General features: G+C 43.7%; 1 protein-coding gene across 1 annotated transcript; it reads right to left on the bottom strand.

Moving 5' to 3' along the window:
- Nucleotides 1–1,500: 1,500 nt before the first annotated feature.
- Nucleotides 1,501–26,508, bottom strand: LOC147903330 (putative AAA domain-containing protein C16E9.10c). The gene is made up of 10 exons (XM_087373086.1): nucleotides 24,987–26,508; nucleotides 23,987–24,777; nucleotides 14,948–15,100; nucleotides 14,747–14,863; nucleotides 4,173–4,277; nucleotides 4,022–4,087; nucleotides 3,780–3,844; nucleotides 2,574–2,775; nucleotides 2,338–2,484; nucleotides 1,501–2,238 (listed from the first exon to the last, which is right to left on the bottom strand). The coding sequence occupies exons 1-10, from the start codon at nucleotides 26,467–26,469 to the stop codon at nucleotides 2,155–2,157; spliced, it is 3,213 nt and encodes a 1,070-aa protein (XP_087229212.1). The 5' UTR covers nucleotides 26,470–26,508; the 3' UTR covers nucleotides 1,501–2,154.

Genomic DNA, 26,508 nt, shown 5'->3' with positions numbered 1-26,508 from the left:
AAGTGAAATTTAAAACTTGAATGTTTACACTATTGAATAGTCTTGATTGAGAAGTGAGCTTGGAGGCTAATACCTAGGACACACCAAGTAACAACTCTTTTTCTTTGTGTTAAACTTTGTAATGTTATCCCTAGTCTCGATTTATGCTTAAATGATAGATTATTGATGTCACCAAGCTGTAAATATTCCAAAGTCGAAGCATAAGTTGACCATTTATTGATCATAATTAATGAGTTCTTTATTTCTTTAATTATGTTCAAAGAGTTACTTTCATTCGGTCAAAGTCTTGACTTCGATGAAAGATACTTAACCTCGATTAGGACGATCTGGCTTCGACCAAGATGGTTAACACAATTAACCAAGAAACTAAAGTGTTGACCTCGGTCAGAGTGTTAACTTCAATCAATGAGATTGGGCTTATGCTAGAGATGTGCCAACTTCGATTGGAGAGACCTGTTTATAATTAAGGCGCCTTGACCAATGGTCAAAGCCCTTAATTATGAACAAGAGAGCTGACTTCGGTCAACTAGAGAATTAAAAGTATATGTGCACATGTGTTTTGTTCAATGGAGACACCACCAAGTGACTAGGATTCAGTCTATAGTTTATTTGCATGCAAAAGCACTAACAATTCCATGGCGATGTGCGCTTGAATTAATGGTTGGAGATACTAAGAGGGGTCAAACGCCCAAATGACATGAGCTTAGCAAGAACTCAAGAGATCACCCGCATGACCAAGTGCTAAGAAGATTTCAAGGCTTTGCCTTTTTAGGCATGTAATGAGAGTCTAGTTAAAAGTTAGCTAGGCTAGCGACAAGTGGCTATTGCCAAAAGAATGAGCCTAGGAGCTCTTGTAACTTGATTCACGTTTGAAATTTGTGTCAGACAGCTCTAGGCTGAACTCTATATTCAGAATCTCTTATCATGAATAAAACCGTGTGTGTGTGTGTGTGTGTGTGTGTGTGTGTGTGTGTGTGTGTGAGAGAGAGAGAGAGAGAGAGAGAGAGAGAGAGAGAGAACTGATTTCTGTAAATGATGGTTTCAATTGACTACATGCATGCCACAAATTCTTTTATTTTGCTCCTTTCGAACATATATATTCATTTCCTAAGCCTATGGGGTGTAAGGGCACTTTTTCCTATACCCTAATGAAACTCCAGGTCTTCGAATCTCAGGCCCAACATTTGAAGTTCAGAAAGGTTTGTGGTGACTGTTTGCTTCATATCGCTGGCCCCAAAAAACGAACGAACGATAAAATTTTGGGTTTTTGAAGCAGCCTGTGGAACCTCTTGTTGCTTGGTCGGTCTGAAATCTGTTTTCATAAATAAAGCTTTATCAACCCCCTTCCCTTCCCCTGCAGCCTTGAAAACATTGTGTTCTTATATGCAGACTGTGAAGCTTCACAGCTTGAATTACTAGCCCAACTTGCAGCCTAGAAGTTCCCACTGTCGTGAACCTCTTGGTTGCATATATGCACATCTCAGTCTCCATGAAGGAAAACAGCCAATGGAGCGAGCTCACTCCTTCAAATATTTGCTTCAGGAACTCTTTTGACTTATGTTACAACAGGATGGGTACATGACACCCAGTGCATGATCACAAAGGTAGGGTACTCCGAAAGTGGTTACTAACTAGAACCACATCATTCGCTACTCAGGGCTCCTGAATAAAAAACGAGCCAGCGAATTGGAATAATTGGGAGCCCCAACATCCTCAACAATAAATGCGATCCAAAACCAGTGTGCTTACCTGACACTATAACTAGCAAAAAGAGTTGCATTTACCTTGTCCATGTGACAGCTCCCATCTATCAAAAGTCATATTTTCAGGACCTCAGCATACCACACGCAGCTCATCTCCAGTCAAACTGTCCAACTCCACTCTGCCAGAGATAGAGCTACAGTTATTGCACAGCTTCATAGCCTCAGAAATGGGCTATCAGGAGAGCAGATTTGCTAATGTTTAATAGCAAATGTTGAACAATTGTCCTTCACATGATTTCCGTTGTCCCTGCCCTGCAGCATACATTGGCTGATGTGCGGACTGATACCATTATATTATGATAAGGGCATCATTGCAGCGTAGTTTTCCATCAAGAATATATCCATTAATTAGAAACCTGCAACTTCATATCCATCTCTGTAGATTATTACATCATGAAAACACCTCTGATGCAATTCCCTTCATTCCTCGCATTTGATTGAATTTTCTTGGGAGTGACTCGTAGTACTTCAGATCCTGCACAAAGATCAGAAGGGGCCAGGTTTTTGTCACCTTGAGAAACATATATCCTTCTCCCCCACCCCCCTTCCAAAAGAAAAAGGCGAGAGGGACTACCTGTTTTGATACAGAAGGCGAGATCTGTGAGAGTGCAATATTAAAATGTCGGTTACCAACAAGTAAAGGTTCAAGGCTCTGCTTTGGTGAAGCTGTGTTCACATTTGCAATCCTTTCTTGCAATGCAGCAACACATGCTTCATTCACCTGAGATGCAAGTAGAGATTCCTTAAGCAGAGAACTTATTTTACAATCAAAATTCCACAGACATGGATCTGGTAAGGGATAAATCATACCAGAGCAGCAAGGTCAGCCCCGCTTAACCCTTCGCATAAATTATTGACTGCAATTGAGGCAAGATCAACATCTGGAGCAAGTGGCTTCTGCCGAGTTAAGGTTTTCAAAATTGATAATCGCCCTTCTGTGCTAGGTAGGGGTACATAAATCAGTTTACCAAGGCGGCCAGGTCTCAAAATTGCAGCATCTATCATGTCCGGCCTGTAAATTCAGAAAACACATTATGAGAAGGCTGACAAAGCAGGGTCAAGGCAGTAATACTTGTTTTCACTATTTGTGCATGTGTGCAAGCGATACTTCTCAAGAATATGTCCCAAATACACCATAATTTGGAAGTCCAGATGCTCTGTTATCCAAACCTCATGGGGGAGAGTCCAGTAACCATGGGTCCAATACGTTGAACCACCTCCAACCTTGAGGTATGGAACAGAAGGGGAGGTAGTCTTACTGATAGTAAGAACATCCATTGTACCACATGCCCTCAGCCCAAACAATGAACTTAATGAAATTCAACTGCTTCAAGTGAGCCACATTTATAGGCTTGGGAGCTATGTTATCCAATATCCTCTACAATGAGCCTCTTCTTAGACTAGCACGGGCCTTGCTATAATTCGCATTCAAACCTTATTACAAGGACCATGCCCTAAATAGCTTTCTTTTCCTAAATATCCTTCCAAATGAATGTCATCCGGTACTAGCTGCAGCCTCAAGCACGACATTTACCAACCCTGATGAGACTAAGCTTGAATCCATGAATCAGCTAAAATCTTAAATCCATCTAGCCCAAGGTTAGTTTCATCAAATACATAATTATATGCTTTGGCTAGGATTTGCGATTGCCATTTAGACCGGACATTCAACTAGGAGGGGGCTATTTCATACCAACTAGAAGTACCAAAATCACAACTAAAAACTTCTCTTCTTCAAGCATCAACATCATGTGAATCATGAAGCGAGTGATATTTGGACATCGATGCACCTCTTGACCTCATTAGCATCTACAAATATAGACATTACATCAGTTGTTTTCTCTACAGCCTAATCAACAAAAGTTGGTGCAAACCTGTGGAAACAAGGTCAGGACAAAGCATCGGCTTTTCATAATTTTGTTGTCTCATTTTGCAAAGTAAACTAGCGACATTGATGAACAAGCAAACACATCAGACCCTTGACTTTCAAAAAAGAAGGCTTGAAAATTAACGAACCGATTTGTTGCAGCTATCAAGAAGACACCCTTGCGCTTCTCCCCACCATCCATCTCAACTAAAAGCTGCAACAGCAAGTAGACACACTTTATTTTGTGGCTGAAATTCCACACCGAGTGTGCCTAAATGTAAATCTAGGACAGGAAATATATGTCCGCACAAACATAGCAATCCATTATCAGTTCAAAGATTACATAGAATCCATATAAACTAGGAGCAATATCCCTACAGAACACACATACCTGGTTGAGCACTCTCTCAGCAACAGCATTCCCATCTGTGCCACGCCTTGGAGCAAGGGCATCCATCTGGAATAAGAAGACTACAATTTATTCCCTCCCTCTCCAAACAGTTTTTGAACTCAAAACTTCATATTTGTAGAAGCAAACGTACCTCATCAAAAAAGAGAATGCATGGTGCACATGAGCGAGCCCGAGAAAATAGTGAACGAACAGCATGCTCACTTTCTCCAACATATTTATTCAAAATCTCTGGACCCTGCATTGTTTCCCAACCACTTTTTAGTCACCTTCTGAAGTTTACCAACGACTACTCAAAGCAGAATCTACAAGGAACAATGTATTTAACCTGAATGGTGGTACTAGCACAACTATACAATGAGAAAACAGATGAATCACTCTTCATGGATTCCATCGTAGACAATAGGAAACTTCAAACCCAGCTGCTGGGAGCGGAGTGCCCTGCCTCCGCATCTTTTCCAGAGCTGGAATTACAAATCCAGAGCCAAACATACAATCAAAGCGGTACTTTATCCTATTGCAACAGGCCCTACAGTTAAGTTGGTAGAGAAGGAAAATTTCACTAGACATGCCATACGTGAAGCTAAACCTGGAAGACACCTTCAGTACTTATAAGAAGCTGAGACACAAACTTTTCTTTCAATACTTGCTTCCACCTTTCCAAGAGATTTGTAGATGGGCAATGACAAAGGTAAGGCATGCTACAGCTACCCGTATTTTAGCAGATAGTTAGCCCTTACAGGAAGAGAGAAATTTGCTCAAGAGGTTTTCGCAATTGGAGATGCGGTGGTTCAGGGCACATATTTCCTACAATCTCCATACACACCAGAATTTGACCTAGACTCAGACCTTCAGCAAGGGTGTTCCGTTTGGGGAAGGCCGCCTCAATTTCTAAGGCTAAGTACAGTTGCACAACTAGAGCATGCAGTCAGTATACCCATCAAATGTAGAGGTGGAGCTGACAAGCAAGAAAATACACTGTACAGGTCAAGTCCAGTTCTTTCCCAATGATCTCATGTGTGCAGCACAAATGCCCCACCAAGGCCTTGAATACTGTGACTCCCTTTGAGACTTTGTATAACAAAAAACCCAAGGTGGACTACCTCAGGGTGTTTGGCTGCGTAGCTATGCACATATGATTAGTCAGTGGAGTAGCAAGCTAGATGATAAAGCAATTAAATGCATTTTTGTTGGTTACAGCAGTGAAAGCAAGGCTTACCGTCTCTACAATCCTACAATCAGGCTGTTCGATGCCTTATTTGTCTCTGCAATACCCGTCCAGATAATTAGTTCAGTGTATCCCAGTTGAGCAGGTATATGCACAGCCCAAAGAGACAGCATCGGTGTGCTATAAAGCATGTTTTCAGATATTTGCAGGGTACTCAGTCACTTGGTCTGGACTCTGTTCTATGCCTGGGGGGTGACTCGGACTTGCAAGCTTTCAAGATTCAGAGTGGACTGGGGATTATGATACCATACATTCCACCAGTGGAAAATGTTTCTTTATTGGCAGTTCGTGCATTTCTTGGTTAAGCAAGAAACAGTCCACTGTGGCAACGTCATCTGGTGGGCTGGGTACAAGGGAGCATTGACAACTGCAATTGAAATGTGTATGGCTCAAGAGATTGATTGCAAATCTTCGTGGTGGTTTGCAGCCATCTACTCCCATACTCACTGATAATCTCACCACTATAGCAGTGGCATGTAATCCTATGTTTCATGCATGCACAAAAGATATTGAGATCCATTATCATTACGTCAGAGAGAGATTGCATGCAAGAGAGATCAATTTATCTATTGTCCTACACATCAGAACATTGCAGATATTTTCAGTTTAGGCCCTATCAAGAGAAAATTTGAAGCTTTCTGCAAAGCTTGGGCTTACTTCCATTTAGTGATTGAGATCATTCCTTGTACACCGCGACATTGTCACTGCAGGGGGTGTTGGAAATATTGTAATATTTAAGGCAATGGCCAATGTATTAAGTAGTCAGGAGGGTCAGGGGCACTTTTTTCTTCTAAGGTTTCTACCCCTAACCACAATTAGTGGTTGAGTGAGTATTAATTCTCCCTAGGGTTTTAAGGTTTTGTCACTTTGACAGTCCCTTTGTACTTATTCTTGCAACTTCTCTTCAACATAGCTGCACGTTTTCTACTCCCCACCATCTCCACTTTTCGTTTCCTGCTACTAGCCTGACGTTTTGCTGCAAATCTATTTCTGCTGTCCACAATTCTGCTTTTCATAACCAAGCATGCCTGAAAGAAAAATCATCTTTGAAAAGAAACCCTGTTCCAAATTTCAGTGCTTTGTTGCTTTTTCCAGTTCTACTCAACGATTTCTATCTATAATTTCTCCTAGAGGTAATTCTACTCACTTCTAATCCATTCTAACTGAGTTCTAACAGTTGTAACTAGGTTGGATTTGAAAATATTGGTTTCTAGATATTTTCTATAACTAGAACTACTAGGGTTAACGGATACTAAGATACATGTGTTTCAAAGCCTCAACGACAGAATGGTGCCTATACCATGGTTGTTCTCAGCCTTGATGTTTTGCTGGAATTGAGCTCTACTTGGGGTATTTTGGGCCTCTTATACACTTTGTACGCCTAAGGAACTGCCAGTGGCCTTTGGTACTTTCTTTTCTAGTCAAAGAGCTTAATAGCACTTAGAACATAATGTTAGGTCAACCCAAGGATTCCTTTGTGTGTGGTTGTGTGCTTCTTGAAAGTATGTGCTTTGCCTAAAGTTTCAGCATGGTGGACACAAGGATAATCAAGGGAGAGGAGGGGAGTACCCCTGGCAGTCAAGAAGACGATACTAACAAAACAGAACAAGATTATGAGATATGTAGATCGAATGCGTCCCTTCACTCAGAAACAAAGGAGCATGGTACAAATGACCACGAGAGAGCCTATTGAAGATCTAGAGGGACTACCCATATTTCAGCTCTTTGATTCTTTCAAGGCTAGAATAGAATCAAATCTCAAGCAAAAGTTTTCTGCCATGGGTACCGCTCTTCAATGATTCATAGAAGAAATCACTCCGAGAGAAGTGGGGAAGATAGACAGCCAAAGAAACCCTTCAGCCTATGATGAAGAAGACAAAGGCCGAGGGATCAGCCCAAGAGAAAGGGGGCCGAGGGATCAGCCCAAGAGAAAGGGCAGGCGACACAGCCCTATTGGTTTTACTAGGACCGCTTGAGAAATAAATCTAGAAGGCTTTACAAATCAGAGTCACTAGAGATGTATGCCTCGTCCTGGGAGCCTTAAAGACTATACACTGCCATGAACCTTGTCAAAAGATTAAATTGGGAGAAAAACATGTGCAGATGTGACTGAAATTCAAAAGCAGATGCAACAACCCTTCCTATCACCCAATTTTGAGTTGGATATACTCATCAAGTGGGATAGCTTTAGATCTATTCTGGCGTACACAAATCGATTTGGTTTGTACAAGTTTTTGGACTAATTAAATGTTTTAATCCTAAAACCTTGAATGAAATTATTCCATTGGTAATGAAGATTGAGGAGACAAGAGGTGATGGAGGAAGGTTTGCATCATGATGAGATAGACCGCTATACAGGTTCTGATGGAAGAAAGCAAAAAATTCGGTGCAAACGGGGACGTTTAAAATGTTTCAAGAAGGGGATCTGTCATGGGGCCGTGAATTTCTAAGCTTTAGGAATTCATGATGACTGCTCTAGTCTCCAACTGATTAAAACTATTCAAAGGACACTTCAATGCAATTAATTCCATGGGCCAAGACAAGGGTCTGAAGGTTGGAGAGGGGTCAAAATCCCTTTCGCTAAAAATAGCTCTAGGAGCCACGTTTGGCAAGTTCGCTTGTGGGACAAGGCAAAAACTCAAAATTTTCTTTGATACCAATGTAACGACTCAGAGGGCTCCCTCATGAATTTCCACGCGACCACGACTCACCAAAGTGCTCCCTTCAGATCATTCCTTCCTTTCCTTTGTGGAGCCTCTCTCTAGAAGTCTCCCCCATGCCCAGTGCATGCCATGTGGACTCCAGTGTCACAAGAAACGTTTCTAGATTTTTACAGGCGTTTGTCTAGAAAAGCCTAAAAATACTATATAATATAGAAGTTATATATACTTCATAAATAATTGTCTTCAGATTCTCACTCTGTCTCTCAAAAGAGCTCTCAGATATCCATATTGTGCACACAATGCACACACATATTACACAATTGAAAGAGTAAAAAGACGCGTCACGCAGCCTATAGATTGAGGTTTACAAAGACATAGATCTTATAATTTACAAATTACTATTAACTAGTTACTTGCAAGTGCATATGGCTACTAGCATATGCCATGGCCTATGGCCCATAGTTCAAACAATAAACTTTTAACTTTATAATTCAAATTTTAGAATCAAATTTCAAGATTCAAGATTCAAAATATAACAAAATGTATTTTGTATTACTCTTTACATCATAGATGTAGCATACCATAATGATATACTGGTAACTGTATGGTGTAAACTGTATACATAATCAAAGTCTATCGCCTGCAAGCCAGCTGCTAACAACTGCACAGTACACTCTAGTCTCGACTCTCTAGAGCTAGGGACCACTGCCCTCTCCAAGATCTATTGCCTCATCACTATCATCATCAGCACTAGAATCAGCAGATGGATCTGCATCCTCTATGAGGAAGAGGAAGTGCCTCCCTCGAACCAAGCAGGGGCTCGCAACTGATCTAAGTCCTCTGAGTCCGCACTGTCTACCAATGCCTCCTCCTCCTCCTTCTCCTCTGCCTCATCTCTGCCTCGACGTCCTCGGGATGATGATGCAAGAACAGATACCTACGATCCCCCTCGTGAGTCTCGTGCTCAACGTTGATAACCACAAATCTAAGGTGTCCCTGTATCCTCTGCAACAGCACCAGCACGTACTCGTGGTGCACGAGCTCGAGCCATCGAACGTGTCTGACGTCAGAATCAAAGCATATCCTGTCGTAGGAACTCGTAAGCACCATCATTCTCTCGACTGTGCTGGATGATGGACATGTCGACAGGTTTTAGCTTGATCTTGTTAGGATTGACTTGCTTGGGCTTCCACTTGATGCTACCGATACCATCTGCAGACCTATACTTCTCAAGCAGACATAGGTTGGCATTGACATATACCAACCTATTAAGCTGCTCCACACTCAACCTGACATAGTTTACAAAGCATAAAGAAGTCAATCCTCACAAGTCACGACTTAAGAATTGTTTTTCAAAATGTTACAAGCTTGACGCTATAGCCTATAAATAAGAACTATAAGAAGTTAGAACTTACTTGTTTCTCTTCCTGGTGTGTATGTCTACACATATGCTCCATATCCTCTCAGCTGGACCTAATGTCCAATCTTGCGAGAGGATGCGGAGAGCTAAGTTCTGCAATGAGGGATTCAAAATCCCAAATTTCTCCCACCAAGTCAAAGCCAACAGCCTATTGTCTCTTTCCTTGGCAATTGCACGGGAGAAATGATCCATGTCATTGCGAACTCCACTATGTCCTCTTCAATGCTATTGCAATTTGCAATACAGAAGAAGACAATATAAATAATTAGATAAATCATATATCATAAATGATAATACAAAGCACTTAGTAGTAAGCACGCTGCAAACTTGTACGCCATACTACCTCACCTATTCTGGACCAATGAGTCGCATACTTTCTCCTATCCATTCACAAGCACTTGATCATTCCATTTAGCAGGCTCCTTCCACAAGGGATGGAGCATATGTGCAACAGTGTGGATTGGCCTATGAAACCAATCCCATCTCTTCCTCCAAATTCCTAATATGTCATCCTTTCTGAAAATTTACCAAAAGAAATCAAGTTAGAGGCTAGAGCTAGGAGAACTGAGTATTAAACTTACAAGTTTCAACTTATATGTACCTACTCTGGTTGAGGATCTCAATAGGACAATCCTCCGTTGCTTTTCAAAGCTTCACCATGAACTCGTATAGCAAGCCCATAGTACAACCCTCATGGTCAAAGAGTCGAAGCACGAAGTACAAGAACTCTATGGACATCTGAATGCAAAGGGCTTCCTGCCAAAACTAATTGTCAAAGACAATCTCCTCGACATTCTGTCCAGCAGGCAATCTCCAGTCACTCCAATCCAGCCAATCTGAACTGGTCATCATGCGACGAAGGCTCTCTTTGGTCTTAACCAGCCTACGAATGATAAAGTTTAAACAAATTTAAACAATGAATAATTTGAGGAATTGATTCTTGAATGATGAAAATTGAATCATGATTCATGAATCATACCTGCTAAGAATCAGGAAGATGTTGCCAAAGCGTGTCTTTGAGGGTCTCACAAGCTTCCACTTACACTCCCTTTTGAATAGGGCCAGTGCATGTGGCTTACGAGTGATGCCCGGACCAGTTTGCTGCTATTTGTCTGCAAAGCCTGTAATGCCAGCCTTTGAGCAGCCTTTGCTGCTGACCCTGAGCCTGGTCTCCACATATCTTCCCCCATGGCAGCCCCTTTCTCTGGCCCCGTGGTATATCTCAAAACCTGCTGGTACATCTCCCCCATGTCCTCCTCATTTGGGAGCTCACAGGTGGGGAGGTGACCCTAATAATCCAACCAGACCTTGCTTGAACCCCCAATTTATGTGCTTGACCATACAAAAGATGGCAATCACAATACACGAGGGAGCAAGAGTGAACGCACCAACATTTGAAAAGGAGTCACTAGCTACATTGCTTTTTCGACCACACTAGACACTCAAGGCATCTTTCCAATATCCTCCATCATCAAATCAAGAGAGTGTGAGCCACAAGGTGTCCATACTATCTTGGGATACTTCTTCTCAAGAAGACTCCCCATTCTCTTGCAGTTGGAGCCATAATCGGTAATGACTTGCACCACATTGTCCTCACCAACCTCCTTGATGGCTGCCTCAATATGACTCCATATCCACTCTCCGGTGATGTGAAGGCCCGCATGTGAGGCATCAACCACCCTCAAGAATATGCTTTCCACACAACTAGTGACCAAGATATTAATCATATGTCTCCTCTTCATGTCACTCCATCCATCGGAGACTATGGTGCATCCATACCGACTCCAAGCTTCCTTGAGTCCCTCCATGTCTTTCTTAATTAATCCCACCTGCTTCTTCAAACGTGTGGTGCGGAGAGTCTCAGAACTAGCAGGTGTAAGGGATGATGCTCCTACTCTACCAGCAGCTACAAGTGCATGATAAAACTTCTTGTAGGCACGAGTCCTTGCAACATTGAAGGAAATATTGCAAGCGTAGAAAAACTGCTCCTCTGCAATTACAGCCTCTTGCTTCAAGCATGGTGCCCAAGCAACCTGTATAGGAGTAACTCTCGGAGTGATACTTGCTGGACCACGTGGCCTCTTGGCAGGAGGCTGTGGAGGAGCTGATGGCATAGCGGACAGCCCAACTGATACGGATGCCGATGGAGTGGTGCCATGTAGAGGCTGAGTAGAGGCACTCCCATGCACTTGTGATGTCGATGGGAGCATACCCATGCCCCTCCTGCTGTGAGTGAGAACACTCCACATTCCCGGTATCTAACTGGGATGATGTGAGAGTGACGGTTGCCTCTATGCCCAACTTCTGCTGCTCAACCAACACATTAGCGTAAAGAACTTGATCTGTGATCACGGGATGGAGGAGGGATCGAATCTCAGCAAATTTGGATGGGGTACCTCCATATGCCAAGAAGATCCCCTCTGGAACGGCATGGCAAGCACTGGAACGTCATGCAATCATGGCTGGTTCAGCTCAAACACCAGTGTGGTTGAACAGACATTAGTTGTTGACCAATTTGCCGACCAAGCCATGCTGGTCTGGCCTATAAATAGGCCTCTTTTGTGAGCCTTTTGGGCTGCTGATGCCAGGCCTAGATGTCCACCATATACTGCTCCAGCCCCCTCCCATGTCTGCTGGCGCATTTTCCACGCAGGACATTGCCTCCATAAAGCCAGGTATGATCCTCCCTTCCCCCTATTGTCTTCTGTCCCCTTGTCCCTCAAATCGGGGGCTCACGGTTGGGACAGTGACATTCTAACACCCCCTCTCAATAACACAACTGTGGGCCGATCCCCATGCGTCAAATAAGGTGTTCCATCTTGTTGTTATACGCAAATAATGTCGTTCTTTTTGCATAAAATCCAGAATCTATGCACAAACTTTTACAAGTGCTTAAGACTTTTTGTAGGGAAAGCGGGCTGCAAGTAAATGTCAGAAAAACAAAGATGATGGCAGTTTGTACCAATCAGCCAGAACATCCCCCTGAGATCACCTTTGATGGACAGATCATTGAGTATGTCAGCACCTTCAAATACTTAGGGGTTGATATCCCGGCAGATCACAGATGGTGGCAATGTATACATAGAAGGATGGACACTGGTTGGGGGAAGTACTACCAGCTTGAGAATGATTGCAGGCACACCGACACTAGGAACTGGAAAATTCGAAATATATTGTTTGATGCATATGTAGTGCAAACAGTATTATATGGAGTGGAAGTATGGGGAGGCAGCATTTCAGCCTCTACATGGAATGATATTGAGAAAATGCAAAAAGCTTTCCTAAGGAGACACCTTGGTGTCAAACCCACTACTCCATACTCAATACTTCTGTTGGAAACGGGAAGAAGACCAATTGAATTTCATGCATTGATCAGAGTTATGCAATACCTAATAGAGGTGCAGCAAATGCAACCTAATAGGCTGCCTCATAAAGCATGGAATGCCAGCACAAAGCTTCAAAAGAACTACAAAAGTAAGGTCATCTGCACAGGATGGGCAACCGACATAAGAAAATGGCAGCAGATGGAAAGTGGAAGCATATTTGATCATGCCGCCTGAAAAGGTCAACATGCAAGAGTTTCAACTATCTTTACTGAGCACTTTGCGGAATCATTGGTTGACAAGTGAAAAGAGGGTAAAGCTGGAATATTACCAAGACAACATAAATCCCACATGTTGGTCTAAATACATGTCCATAGAGACTCATGCTCAGTCTTATATTAGCACACCTATCCCCCTTCTATATCGCAGAAACATCGCCAGGTTCCGTACCAGATCTCATACATTTGCCATTGAGCAAGGAGCTTGGATACACCAGCCTAGACATGTTAGAGTCTGTGCCCTTTGTGACATGCAGAGAGTTGAGACGGAGGTACATGTCTATAGTGCCCCCGATATGCACATATCAGGGAGGACTACCAGCAGATACTGGGGGACTCCGCTAAGTTGACATCAGTTCTCTCCACTGTCTCTCCGGCAGCATTGGGATCTTTTGCCACTCGTCTTTTTACCTGCCGTCAGGAACTCATAGACTCCTGACCTCTCTCCTTGAGGAGACTCTTTTTACATTGTATCGAGACGGGTCCCATGGGTCATTTTTGGCCCCCCGAGGACGTTGATAAACTCTCTTTCTTTCTTTCTTTCTGTCGTGTCTAACATTGTATGTCATTCTCCCCATGTCCTCCTCATAAGGGCCTCACAAGTCGGGAGGCAACCCTATGATTCCAACAAAGCTTTGTACATTGAGAATCAGGACCAAGCCCCTCCTAGGCAACAATCAGGTTGGATATGCGGAAAAATGGGAAACAGTCCAAATATCCTGAAGGGATTGCAAAGGTTATATTGGACAGGTCATTGGCAGATTTAGAGGTTTTCCTATGGTAAGGAGGAAAGGATCTACTAACATTTAGACTAATAAAATGGGGCTGCACAGGATTCGAGGAGCGACAAAGGGAGAGGAGAGGTAGAGCTGTTGTGATGAGGGGCAGGAAGATAAACTGGGGCTGCTCAGGACCTGAGGAGCAACAAAAGAGAGGTAGAGCTGTTGATATGAGGGGCAGGAAGGTAAGGAATCAAGAGTGCCCCAGATTACGCCAATTCGACAGCATTTAAATGTTGAATTTCATGATATTGATAAACCTGAACGAGGAAACAAATGTAGTATGGAATATTCAAGTCTTGTAAGGAATAATAGCCAAGGCACCATCCAGGACACACGAGATGGCTTACAGAAATTCCCAAAACTATGTTTTTAAAGATGTAATTGATTGGGATACTTGGTCTCATGTGATATTACTGGCCTTGGTTCCATGTCCCATTCCTGAGGCTGTTCCAGAGACATGGGGAAGGTCCCAGAACTGTGTTATTAGTCAGACAATTGATGAGGATAGTTGGCCTCATGTGATGTTGCTGGTCTTGGGTTTATGTCAAAGTCCTTCATGTAACCACAATTTGGGACAAAAGTCTTGTATCTAATTCGCAATAACTGCGCAAGTTGCATGAGGTTTGTCTCAATTGAGGAAACCTTAATGGATGATGCCACGCATAATAAACAATTGCAGCTGCTCAAAAGATCATGACCCGTGTCAATTCCAAGGAATCACAATGATGTATATCAATCACCACAGACTATGGTGGATTTGCTTGCACTCTAAGAGCAGTTTTATCTGAAATGGCCCAAAGATGTACTTCTTTATTACATATACCCATTGACACACTTAGTTGTGATAGATTGCCAGATAATATCGCGAGGCTATATTTATTAGATGTATTGTTTCGGAGAGCTCAATATAACATTATCGTGTCCCTTGTACATTGGGGACATACATGCAGAGACAAGCCATTGATCCATAAGCACTACCGACAACTCATCCTTCCAGGTTAAGTGCTTCATACCTTAATGTATATAAAGTTTGCCTGAGCATCATTTGCCACTGCCTTGGCCACGAGCGTTTTACCACAACCTGGTGGACCATACAAAAGAAAACCCGTATCCATTTCCAGACCTAGAGCCTGCAAAAATGCATGGGACAAAATGAATGGGCCGCTTTTAAAACTTTTTGGAGCTTGTTAGAATGCTTGTAAAAGAACACTGGCCTGATAGTCATCTGGATGTGTGATACGCCTAGAGATGAAAAATTCAAGATTTCTCTGAACAGAATCAAGAGCTCCGACATCATCCCATTTCACATCTGGAATAGAAGAAAAACCTTCTCGCTTTGTTGAAGGCTGAACTTTTGCCACTGCTTCCTGAACCAAATGGAATCCAATTAGAGCCCCAAATCTACCAACCTAGCTTAGAAAACACAAACAAAAACAAAAAGCAAAGGGTTTTCACTAGAAGAGTATATCCATAAATCTTCAAATGATCAACTCCATGATATTACATGCCATGGCCTCCGCACTTGAGTCATCAGCACACAAATTCAAGCCAGGAAAAAAAGATGCTTATCTACATGCAAACCAACATTCTCACTTCTCTTCACAAAATGGATTGGTAAATTCATTTATTGCATTATCTTTGTGTTTTGAGATTTCAAGTTCTTTGAATTACGATGTTTGCCAAAAGAATGCACATGTGCTGAAATTTCAAGTTCTTTAAATTGGGATGATTGCCAAAAGAATGAATATGCTTTCCTATTGTTCAGTTAGGTACTAGTTGGCTAGGGTTTAGCATTTGAGGGTCAAGGGCATTAGTGTCCCACAAGTTAAGATGTATTTCTTTAAGAGGACGTAAAGACCACACTCCACCCGAGTACCCAAACATGGGACCAATCTATTGCATAGAATGCAGACTGACCCAGCAAGTATTGAAGAGAATGTTTGCAGTGGCCTTGCGTATGGGCCTATGAAGTCAAAGAGATACAAGACAATACGACAAACTAATAGCCCAAATAGGTTATGTGAGAAGGACAACCAAACTCAAACTAACCCGCCCTTTGACTAGACCTGACTGCTAGAAACCTAAGGGTGAAAACAGAAGTCAAATCGGGGTAGTATTGATTACCTAAACTGAATTTTCAATTAGGCAAATAAAGAGTGGTTTAAATAACCTTAGTCCACAATTTCACATGACATGGCATGATGACATGGTATGATAACGTGGCAAAGCTGAGGTGGCAAGTTGAGGTCATAGTTGGAACTGTACGCGTACAGAATACGATTCCATACGCGTTTTTTTTTTTGCAAAAAAATGCATGACAAGCAATTGACGCAATCCGCCCTCCAACTATTGACGCAGCTAAAGCCTAACAACCGTATGTCCCCCTTGAGCTATCTGGCCTTCAGCAAGTAGAGAGTCGAGACTCTCTCAGCTTTGTAAGTCGTGCGTGACTCATGACTCATGACCTCTGCCTTCAAGAATCGATTGAAGGAGAACAGAGGTCACTCCCTCTTATCTCTCCCATGTGCTCTGTTGAATCTTGGGTCTTGAAGTTTCTTCTTAGTCTGAATTTCTGACTCTCTCTCTCTCTCTCTCTCTCTCTCTCTCTCGCAGATGGAAAGAAAGGAGAAGAAGGGGATTTGTGGAGACACTGAAACCTTTGGGAAAGGGGAAGTTCACTTGTAAATGCAGGTACTTCCCTCACAAATCGGATGGAGGACCTACCCGCATAAGAGCACACTTTCTTGGGCTGACCGGCCTTGGGGTTGAGCTTGATGCAGCTGTGGCTGATTTGGGAGATGCCTGGAAGAGTGGTGCTGCTAGTGCAAGTGCATCTGTACATGAGCCAAAACAGAAGAAACAAAAGGTGTCAAAGAGAGCCTTGGCCAAGGCATGGGAGTCCCAGGCAAAGAAGGATGCCAACATTGCTCTTCGACGCTTCTTCTTTGCAGTGGACATTCCTCATTGGAAGGTGAGGAGGCCGTATTTTTTGAAAATGGTCTATGCAATAGGCCAAGCCTTTAAGCCTCCGTCTTATAAAGCCTTGAGCACTTCGGAGCTGAAAAATGAGGTGCATAGATCAAGAGTTGCTGCAGTTTCAAGAGAAATGGAAAAAGTATGGATGGTCTAACACTCGGTGTAGGCCTATCATTAATATCATGGTCTCATGCATTTTTGAATCAATCTTCTTGAAGTATGTGGATACTAGTGGGCAGTATAAATCAGGAGAATACATTTTTGGGATATCAAAAGATGCCATTGTTGATGTTGGGCCGGATAATGTGGTGCAGGTGTGCATGGACAAATGCATCTAACTGCGTGCGAGCAGGAGAATTGGTAGAGGAGTGGCCTCATATTTTCTATAGTAGATGCACATGTCATTGCCTTGACCACTTGTTTGAGGACATTGGGCAGCTTGCTTGGGTGAAGCCAGTGTTAACACATGCCAACATGATTGTCACGTTTGTTACTCGGAAGCACACTGTGTTAGCATTATATAGAACTTTCAGCAAGAAAGAATTAGTGAAACCTGCACAAACTCGGTTTGCTTACATGTTTATCGTGTTAGCAAACTTATTGGATGACAGAGTCTACACTGGATTGCGTCGTATGGTTGTGAGTGATGAGTACTGTAGGAAGAAAGTATCACGCACTGTGAAAGCACAACAGGTGTCTTCCATTGTATTGGGTGCCTCATTCTGGCAGGAAGCAAGAGTCATGCTGAAGATATGTGCACCTATTCTGAGATCTTTCGTTTGGTTGATAGGGAAGGGGCTACCATGGGACTTGTATATGAGCTCACTAATCGAATGTGGAGAAGATACAGACTATGGATGGAATAGACTCCTCAAAGTTGGTTGATGTCAGAGCCTTGTGTGTTAATAGGTGGAATATGATGCACTCTCCTCTGCATGCAGCAGCTTCTGTTCTCCATCCTATTTGGAGAGAGAAAAATCCATATGGTGATACGGAGGTGCATGATGGGTGGATGAATGTGATAGAGCGGTGTTGAGAGGCAGGGCATCTTATTTGATGAGTTTGATGTTTACAAGTCCATGTTAGGCACATTTGCTTGGGCAATTGCGAAGGATGATAAGAGGATGCACCAAGGGGTGAAGTGGTGGGAGACATTTGGGGCTCACACTCCAAATTTGCTTGCGGCAGTTGGCTATTCGAGTGCTCTTGCAGGGAACATGTGCTTCTCCTTGTGAGAGAAACTGGAGCATGTTCTCTCTTATCCATACCAAAAGAAGGAATAGGCTGCTTCCAAAAAATACAGAAATATTAGCATACATCCATACTAATTTGCGACTCATCTCCAAGATCGGATTTGAGAAGATAGAAGTGACCTTGGAAATTATCAACAAAGAGAAGGATGATGAGAGTCTGCTTGCTTTGCAAGAGACTACAGAGGGAGAAGAGGAGATTCCAGCCCCTCTTGTTGCAGGAAGGATGGATGTTGCTGCAGCTTCAAGCAGTTCCAGTATTTTGGAGTCCCATGGTGAGACAGATAGCGATGAGGATGAGGATGAGGAGGAGGAGGGGGAGGATGGCACTGATGCTGATGATGATGAGGATGAGGCACAAGATGAGGATGCAGCTTGAGGCTTGAGCCTCATAAGTTGTGATGCATTTCAGCTTTGTTTCCTAGCTGTGGCAGCCTGCAGGCAGGCAGCCTGGCAGCCTTTTCAGTTTGTTATATGGTGTTTTGCAGCTTGCCTTTGATGTTTTGGTGTAGTACCTACAGCCTACAGGCTACTTTCAATCTTCTAGTATCTACTACTTGTTACCTTTGATCATGATGTTTTGGTGTCCATCACTATGTATCAGATGACAGAATCCATTCCCTGGACTCTTCCATGAATAAAAGTTTGAAGTTTGAAGGTGAAAGTTATGAAGCTCTCTCAAGTAAATGTGTACAATGTTTATTTTCCTAGTTTTTTTGGGGTAAAAATTAGGGTCACGTATGATTCAGCCCCAGGGGCTGAACAACCATACTCCAATCATACTTCCGTACCTGTATGACGTATGCGTATGGAAACGTATGGAAAAAACTATGGTTGAGGTGGCATGCTGAGGTGGAAGCCATGACATGTGGCATGGAAACATGTGGCATGGCAGCCGACGAGCATGTGGCATGAACCATGGGAGTCAGCTGCCATGCCAAATTGGTCCCCACTCTCATTTGCGCACAGTTTTCTCCCCCTCTTGCGGGTGCATACTCCCCTGCAGCCTCTCCTTCTCCAGCAGCTCCTCCTGCCTCTACAGCTCCTTCCCCATGCAGTCCAGCAGCTGCTCCTCCTGCTCCTTCTGCAGCAGCAACCCTTTTCTGATCCTTCCTCCCCTTTTGCTCCTCTCTGCAGCAGCAGCCTTCCTGCAGCAACACATTCTCCTGAAACAACTCTTCCTGTAGCTTTCCCTTCACACAATCCTGCTGGTGCAGCTATTCCTACAGCTCCTTCTCCATGCAGCCCTGCTGGTGCAACTCCTCCTGCAGTTTCTCCTCCCCACAGCCCTGCAGCAGCCTTTTTCCGATGCGATCCTGCTCCCAACTATTCATGCAGCCTAAGCAATGACACTCCCAGCCCACAACTATGCTTAAACTCGAAGGGAAATCTGTAGCAACTTGCATTGTTTCTACATAGCTTTTGAAGTTGCAGCAGTGAACTAGAAGTGTTCAGTTATGCTAAATCAGAATCTCTTTTCCTAAGAATTGGCTAGGTGTTACTGATGTGTGGAAGCAGTGGTAAATTTGTTAGAAGTCAATTGACCCCAGCTGTGAGCCCCCATATGACGTGTGCATCGGGGTCATTAGACTGAAAGGGGGTGGGGCACCTGGACAGCAAGATTGCACAGCAGCAAGGGCAGGTCCAGGAGCATGATCTCCATCCCAAAGGCACACAGATCAGAAAAATATCTGCAGCAGGAACAAGGGGTGCCTGCATGCCAGCAGAGTGTGGGAGCCGCATCAGGAAAAGGCCCTGCCAGGGCGTGTGCCCAGGGGTCGTCGGCCAATGCTGGCCAACCCAGCCAACCAATGGCTGGTTGGTCCAGCCAGTTGTTTGGCCCACAGACTAGTGAACCAGTCGGTCCAAGTCGGCCAGGAAGGGGGACTGCCAGGCCCCCTATATAACGTCCTCCTCTCCACCTAGTTTTTGCATCTCAGTCCACTAAAGCCTCTTCATCCAAGGCAGCATCTAACTGAGGAGATTTAGGAAGAGATTTCTCTACTATTATATGCCAGCCTGGTGAAAGAATATACTCAGAGTTCTCTCTCTCTTCCTCTATTCTATTTGCTGTTCATAGTCAAGAGTGAGATGTTCAATACAGAGAGATCTTTGTGTGATTATCTGAGCTGAGTATTACCTGCAGTGTGTGATGTTTGAACTCCCATTTCCAACATGGTATCAGAGCAAGATCTCCAAGAAGGAGTCCCTTTCCACGAGGCAATCCCGATTCAACTAAGGTTTGCGCAGAGTTTTCGGGTGTCTACAGCAAGTGTTATTCGCAGATTTGCAGTGTGTACAGTGTATTGCAGCAAGAGATAGCATCCTCTTCAGCCACTACTCTCCCTTCCTCCTCCTCCTCCTCTTCTACTCCTCCTTTCATTCCTAACTTCGGAGAGCCCAGAACGTTGGATGGGACGAATCCGGAGCCATCGGGTGGCTCGGAAATTGTGGAAGATCACAATGAGGGTGGATCTGAAACCAGCCGACGTCAAGGATAAGACGGGCAAGATCACTATGCCTGTGGATGCAGATGGGCTCGAAGCATGGAGGGACAAAGATGCCCAAGCCCTTGCAATGATCATAGGACGACGGCAAATTTGGCTATTCCTCACATCTAGATGGCAAAGACGTCTATGGAGGCGTGGGCCACTCTGAAGGATCTGTAAGAGAGACAACATACCACGTATTCTCTCTCTCAATCATGAGCTCTTCAACATGAGCATGGATGAGGGGGATACAGTACCTGACCACCTAATGAAAGTCAAGGTGGTTCGAAATCAACTTGCCGCGATTGGTCACATCCAGATGGCAAAGACGTCTATGGAGGCGTGGGCCACTCTGAAGGATCTGTACGAGACATACAACATATCACATATTCTCTCTCAATCATGAGCTCTTCAACATGAGCATGGATGAGGGGAATACAGTACATGACCACCTAATGAAAGTCAAGGTGGTTCGAGGTCAACTTGCCGCGATTGGTCTTCAAAGTTGATGTGCTTGGAGGCACAGATCATATTCATATATATATATATGATGCCCAAACTCATCCTCTGAAAACATAACACCCCCCATGCAGTCTCCTAACAGTCACAAGGTTGAAAACCATAAACAACATCACACATAGCAGGGACTAGCTACTATGACATCCCTACCAATGTCATCGGTGCCGAACGGTTAATGTAGACCATAGTATAAAGATATGCCCTAACACATACATACGCACACACCCACACATACTTGAGCACCAATTTCAGAAAATGCCCGAACTCATCATGCAGTTTTGACCTCATGATAGTCACCCACAAGGTTGAAAACCATAGACTTCATCACACATAGTAGGGACTAGCTTCCGATCGAGATCTCCATAGGTCCATATGCATGTATATGCCGATTGGGCAGGTGATGTCCGTTCTACCCTCCTGAGATACAACAACTAGAGTCACATAGCCATAACCATGAGCCCTATGCTCCATGATCAAAAAGAACATCAAGATCAGCAATATTTGTTTAGGAAAAGATCCAAAGCAAAGACATCAATCTTGTGTTTTGTCCAACCAAGAAGGCCACTGACGTCTTCACAAAAGCACTCAATCGAGAACCTCCAAAGTATGTGCTTCAGCTTCTTGGTATCAGACCACCATACTCTGGACATAGAATGTTTAAGTCGCTGGGAGAGTTGGAAACATGGATACCAATGCTCAACCCTCTAGTTTCTGGGTCAACCCTTAGTAGATCAGCCGGTTGTTCTGGTCAGCTCCAAGATGGCCAGAAATTGGCCCTGGATCAAGGACAAGCAGAGGACACATGGTCGCTGACCTAGGTTACTGCAAACATCTCCATTGCTTGAAAACTGCACCTTGAAAGACTCTTGTACTGATCAAGAATACTCAGCACATCCACTTCAAAAATCAATCAAAAGTTTTCACTTTTTTAAAAAAAAGTGTCTTTTTCCAAGTTTTCCTATTTCCGGATGTCACTAAGGCAATCTTTTTCTGATTGCCTTAGTACTCCTCAGATAGACTCCTCTATCTACTTGTCTTGTATTGAAATCTTATGATACTTTGTAATGGCAAGTTCCCTCTTTCGGAACTACTTCTTGTGATATAACCAAATATGGATTTCACCCAAAAAAAAAAGTGTTTGTGTATCTAGTTTATGAGTAGTAGCCGTCTTGCCTTGGGACATCTATGAAGGTACATTCTTTGCACCCCCTCTCCTCCTCCTCCGCTCCTCAGCCACTTTGGAAAAGTTGAAAAGGCAAGTGAGCTCAATCTGGACAGTGTAGCCTGGGCACATCGTTACTTCTACACACTTTGGTTCAGCGTGCTTTGGAGCAGCATCTTGCACGGAGAGATCCACTACTAATTGCTTCCACTTTATGCGTATAATTCTCTCACAAAAAGATGCATACATACACATCCACGTATATACTTTCATAAGGCTATTATATACCGATGAATCCAGGAACATTCCCAAACTCATCCTCTAAAAACACAACATAGTTCAGTTTCACGATAGTCACTCATAAGATTGAAAACCATACAACATAGTGCAATTTCACGATAGTCACTCATAAGATTGAAAACCATAAACTCCATCATGCATAGCAGGGACTAGCTACTATGACATCCCCACTGACGTCATCAGCGCCCAACAGTGGGTGTAGACCATAGTATAAAAATATGCTCTCACACATACAAATCCACACACCCACACATACTTGAGCATCCTTTTATACAAAGTCTTCGTACTGAGTTTCTGTCGGCACTCCGGAGGTGAAGGGCAAACTCAGCCATGACGAAGGCTAGCACTAAAGGAGAAGGCTAATCAAAAAGTAGTCCAAAATCTCTTCATTCAAGCTACAACTAGAATATATCTAATCTTACAAATTTTAAACCTTTATAGAACAAGCGAAAGAACAAAGGAAAGAAGGGAATTTTTGTAAGTGACTTTAGACAAAATTATGAATAAATGAGAAAATTTAAAAATAAAATAAATTTTAGAAAATAACTTATGTTATCAAAGCTACGCTTATGCTCTCATCGGTACCCAAGCATAAGCTGCCATATGGGTTTCGAAAGATTCCGGAATATACATATACATATACAAGCATGTGCATGTGCATGTGCACATGCACATGCACACGTGCGTGCATGTGTGTGCACGCACGTGTACATGTGTGCACCTGTGCATGTACCTTCATAACACATTCATATATCTAGTCTTACAAAGTGATTACTCCTGGAAAACAAAGGTAATATATATGTATGTATGTATGTACGTATTTATGTATTGTGTGTGTGTTTGTGTGTGTGTCCACCAAGATAAATATTTAGGCACGTTTTTCTAGTGCTTGCTTTGTCTATTCTGGCTGTTTGGGGCAGGGGTATGATCTTTTCTTTTCATGGGTTTGCTATTGGGCACTATTGACTCTATGGAAGGACCGAAACCATATCCCTCGCCAAGTATCAATTCTTTCTGAATCTTTACGGCAATTATTCTGCGATTGTCTACATGCTCGGGATCTTGACTATTCTACTTTCTTGTCATATAATGAGATCTTCTGATGCTGTATCTGCATGTCCCCTACTTGGGGACTGCTTTATGATATAAAAGCAATTAATTTCAACCCCAAAAAAAAAATTTGTGCGTGTGGGTGTTTCTGTAACTTTCTGCTTTTTCTACAGCAGCATCTCTGGGCTCGGTTTTCTACTGCTTGCTTTGGCAAGCTTTTTGGCTATTTGGGATCTACCCATGGGGGCGAGAGTTGATCTTTTCTAAACTTGGACTTGATATTGGGGACTCTGAACTCTGTGGAAAGACAAAAATCATAGCATCTTTGGAGATTCAACTTTTTCCAAATTAGGTATACATCAAATAAATATTAGCATTTCTTCTGTCCTTGACATCTCATCAAGAACCCAACACAAAACACGACAACCAGAAGGGGAAAATACTGCATTGTTATCCAGATTTTGATAGCAATAACTTGAGCCAACAGTCTTAAAATGAAATTTCAACCTCAAAATCTTGCATAGTGATGCTGAGGGCATGCATCTCTTCTTGCGTCCAGGGTATTTTCCACCAGCCATCTACATGTGCATTGGCATTGACGGTCACATTTGGAACCTTCAATGTGTCTCTCCCAGCTGAAGCTACAGAGCGTGTATTTTCTGTAGACTCTTCGGTGCTGTGATCTGATTCGCTGAAAGCTCCTTGAGGAAGGTCGCCTTTGACTCCTATGTCATCAAAGAAAGTAGCAGTGATGCCAGACCTAAGGTTGGAGGAGGAACCAGGGGCAGGATCTCTACTTGCAATTATTCTTTTGATCGCTATAGAACCTGCTTCCCGTGTTAAAGCTGCCAAGTCAGCACCCACAAATCCTGGTGTGCACCTTGCTATTCGTTTAAAGTCAAATGACCCTTCTAACCGTAGGTGCTTGGCCATAACAGACAGTATTTGAGCCCTTCCACTTTCATCTGGAACACCTAGAGAGATCTCACGGTCGAAACGGCCCGGTCTTCGTAATGCAGGATCTAGTGCTTCGGGCCTGTTGGTTGCACCAATGACTAAAACATGACCTCTGCTTTTTGTGACAGACGTATGTTCACCGCTTCCATGACCAGGCCTCTGGAAGGCTTGATTCAGGTCATCCATACAGGTCATAAGTTGCGTCACTATTCTTCTTTCCATCTCTCTCTGGGCATTCTCTCTCTTAGAAGTAATGGCATCGATTTCATCAATAAAAACAATACAAGGGGCCAGTCTGGCTGCTTCAGCAAACAATCCACGTACCTTTGCCTCAGATTCACCTGGACATGAAAAAAGAATCATCTTGGATGGGTTCAATACATGTACAATAGACATCGACTAGGTATATCACCAATGTGCTACACAAGCTACAAATGATTGTGGGAGATTGAAAGCAATCCACTATTTCTAAGTGGTTACTAAAGAGACGCTGTAACGTCTCTTGCATTTGATGGAATAAATACAGGCACGGGAGCGTACAGTCTCGTACCTGACATTCCTGATACTATCTCAGGAGCAGAAATTTTCAAAAATGGGACGTCAATCTCGTACGCTATTGCATTAGCAAGTTTTGTTTTCCCGCACCCAGGTGGACCATGCAAAAGTATCCCACCCACGGGCTGAAGTCCCAACCAAGGATAAATCTCCGAATTATATAACGGGAATGTTATCTCCCGAATCAAGCCCAGCACACCATCTATGCCACCCAAATCAGAGAAGCATACAGCTTCAGGAGTTGCTTTTGATGATGAAGCTTGTTTAACAAGAGATGCGGCATTGTCTTGATTCTCGAGTCCTCTACTCCTCTTCTTGTGACCTGTGTTTTCGGCTCTGTTATTTCGCGGGCTCACAGCTTGCTTCTCCATTGAAATCCTCTGCTTCCCGCCATCGCCATTCTCCAAATTCTGTTCAGTTTTTACAGTAAGATTGGCCCCTTCCGTCGTCGCTGCCCTACTCTGATCATTTGAAGGCTCACCCACCTCGGGACCCTGTCCTTGTCTACTGTCTGGATGGACAACGAGGGTTTCTCCGCTGGAGGCACTGCCAGCTAACTGTCTCGGACGTTTCTTGACCGCTTTGCTGGCTGCTCTAGCAGCAGCAGCGACAGCGCTAGGAGAGGCAAACGGCTGATTTTGCTTAGTCTCTACACAAGGGGTAACGATTTTTGACGATTTATGCGTCTCCTTTTCCTCATCCTTAGAAACGGACTCGGGAACCACAAGCCTGGCAGGAGATGGAGATTGCACCACTGCTGGCATTTCGCCATCGGACTTCTCAAAAACAAGGGCTGGGCGGCCATGGTAAGTGGTTCTCAGGGAAGAATTCAGCAAATTGAAAGCTGGGCTAAGTCCCAACACTTCGTCCTCTTCCGCACTGTCGCTAGCATAACCAGCTTTTCCTTTCTGCCTTCCAGCTTGAGAAGCTCGCATACCCTTAGCAGATTTCTGCCTTTTGCGAGTCGACCCTTCACCACCACTTCCTTCCTTCTCTTCGAAAATCCCTCCCGACACAAAGCTCCCTTTCTCCAGGTCGTTGTCATCGCCTTGACTGTCGCTCCCAATCCCATCTTCCACGGCCTCAGTTTCATCGCTCGAACCATCGGATCCAGAGGACGTTACGTCTTCTTTGCCAACGAACCGCCTCCGGTGCTTTTCTTCTTGCTGTCTCAATTTGGATTCCTGGCGGTCACCGCCCCGGCCCCCAGCTTGCGACCCAAGAAGCCGCTTTCGCAGGACCTGGACAGCTCTGTGAACAAGGCGACGGAAAGGCGCCTGCTGCTTTCTCCCATACTCACGATAGTTATGGCGAAGGTATTCGACGCAAGCCTCGAAGTCGAGGAGGCTATGGTCGTAAGAGTACTGCTCGAGTCTGGGGAGGAGGAGGGGATCGAGGATGTAAGGATCAGAGGCAGAGGAGCGATCGCGATGTTTGGAAGGGGGGAATTTGGAGGGGCGATTGGCACCGAGCCTCATTGCTGAAGCTTGAGATGGAGCTCCTGGCTATGGCGACGG

Source organism: Dipteris shenzhenensis, chromosome 3 (assembly GCF_047967505.1).
Source record: "Dipteris shenzhenensis isolate YYH24624 ecotype China chromosome 3, Dip_SZ_1.0, whole genome shotgun sequence".
NCBI lineage: Eukaryota > Viridiplantae > Streptophyta > Polypodiopsida > Gleicheniales > Dipteridaceae > Dipteris > Dipteris shenzhenensis.
This window is presented reverse-complemented; position numbering and strand designations above follow the sequence as displayed.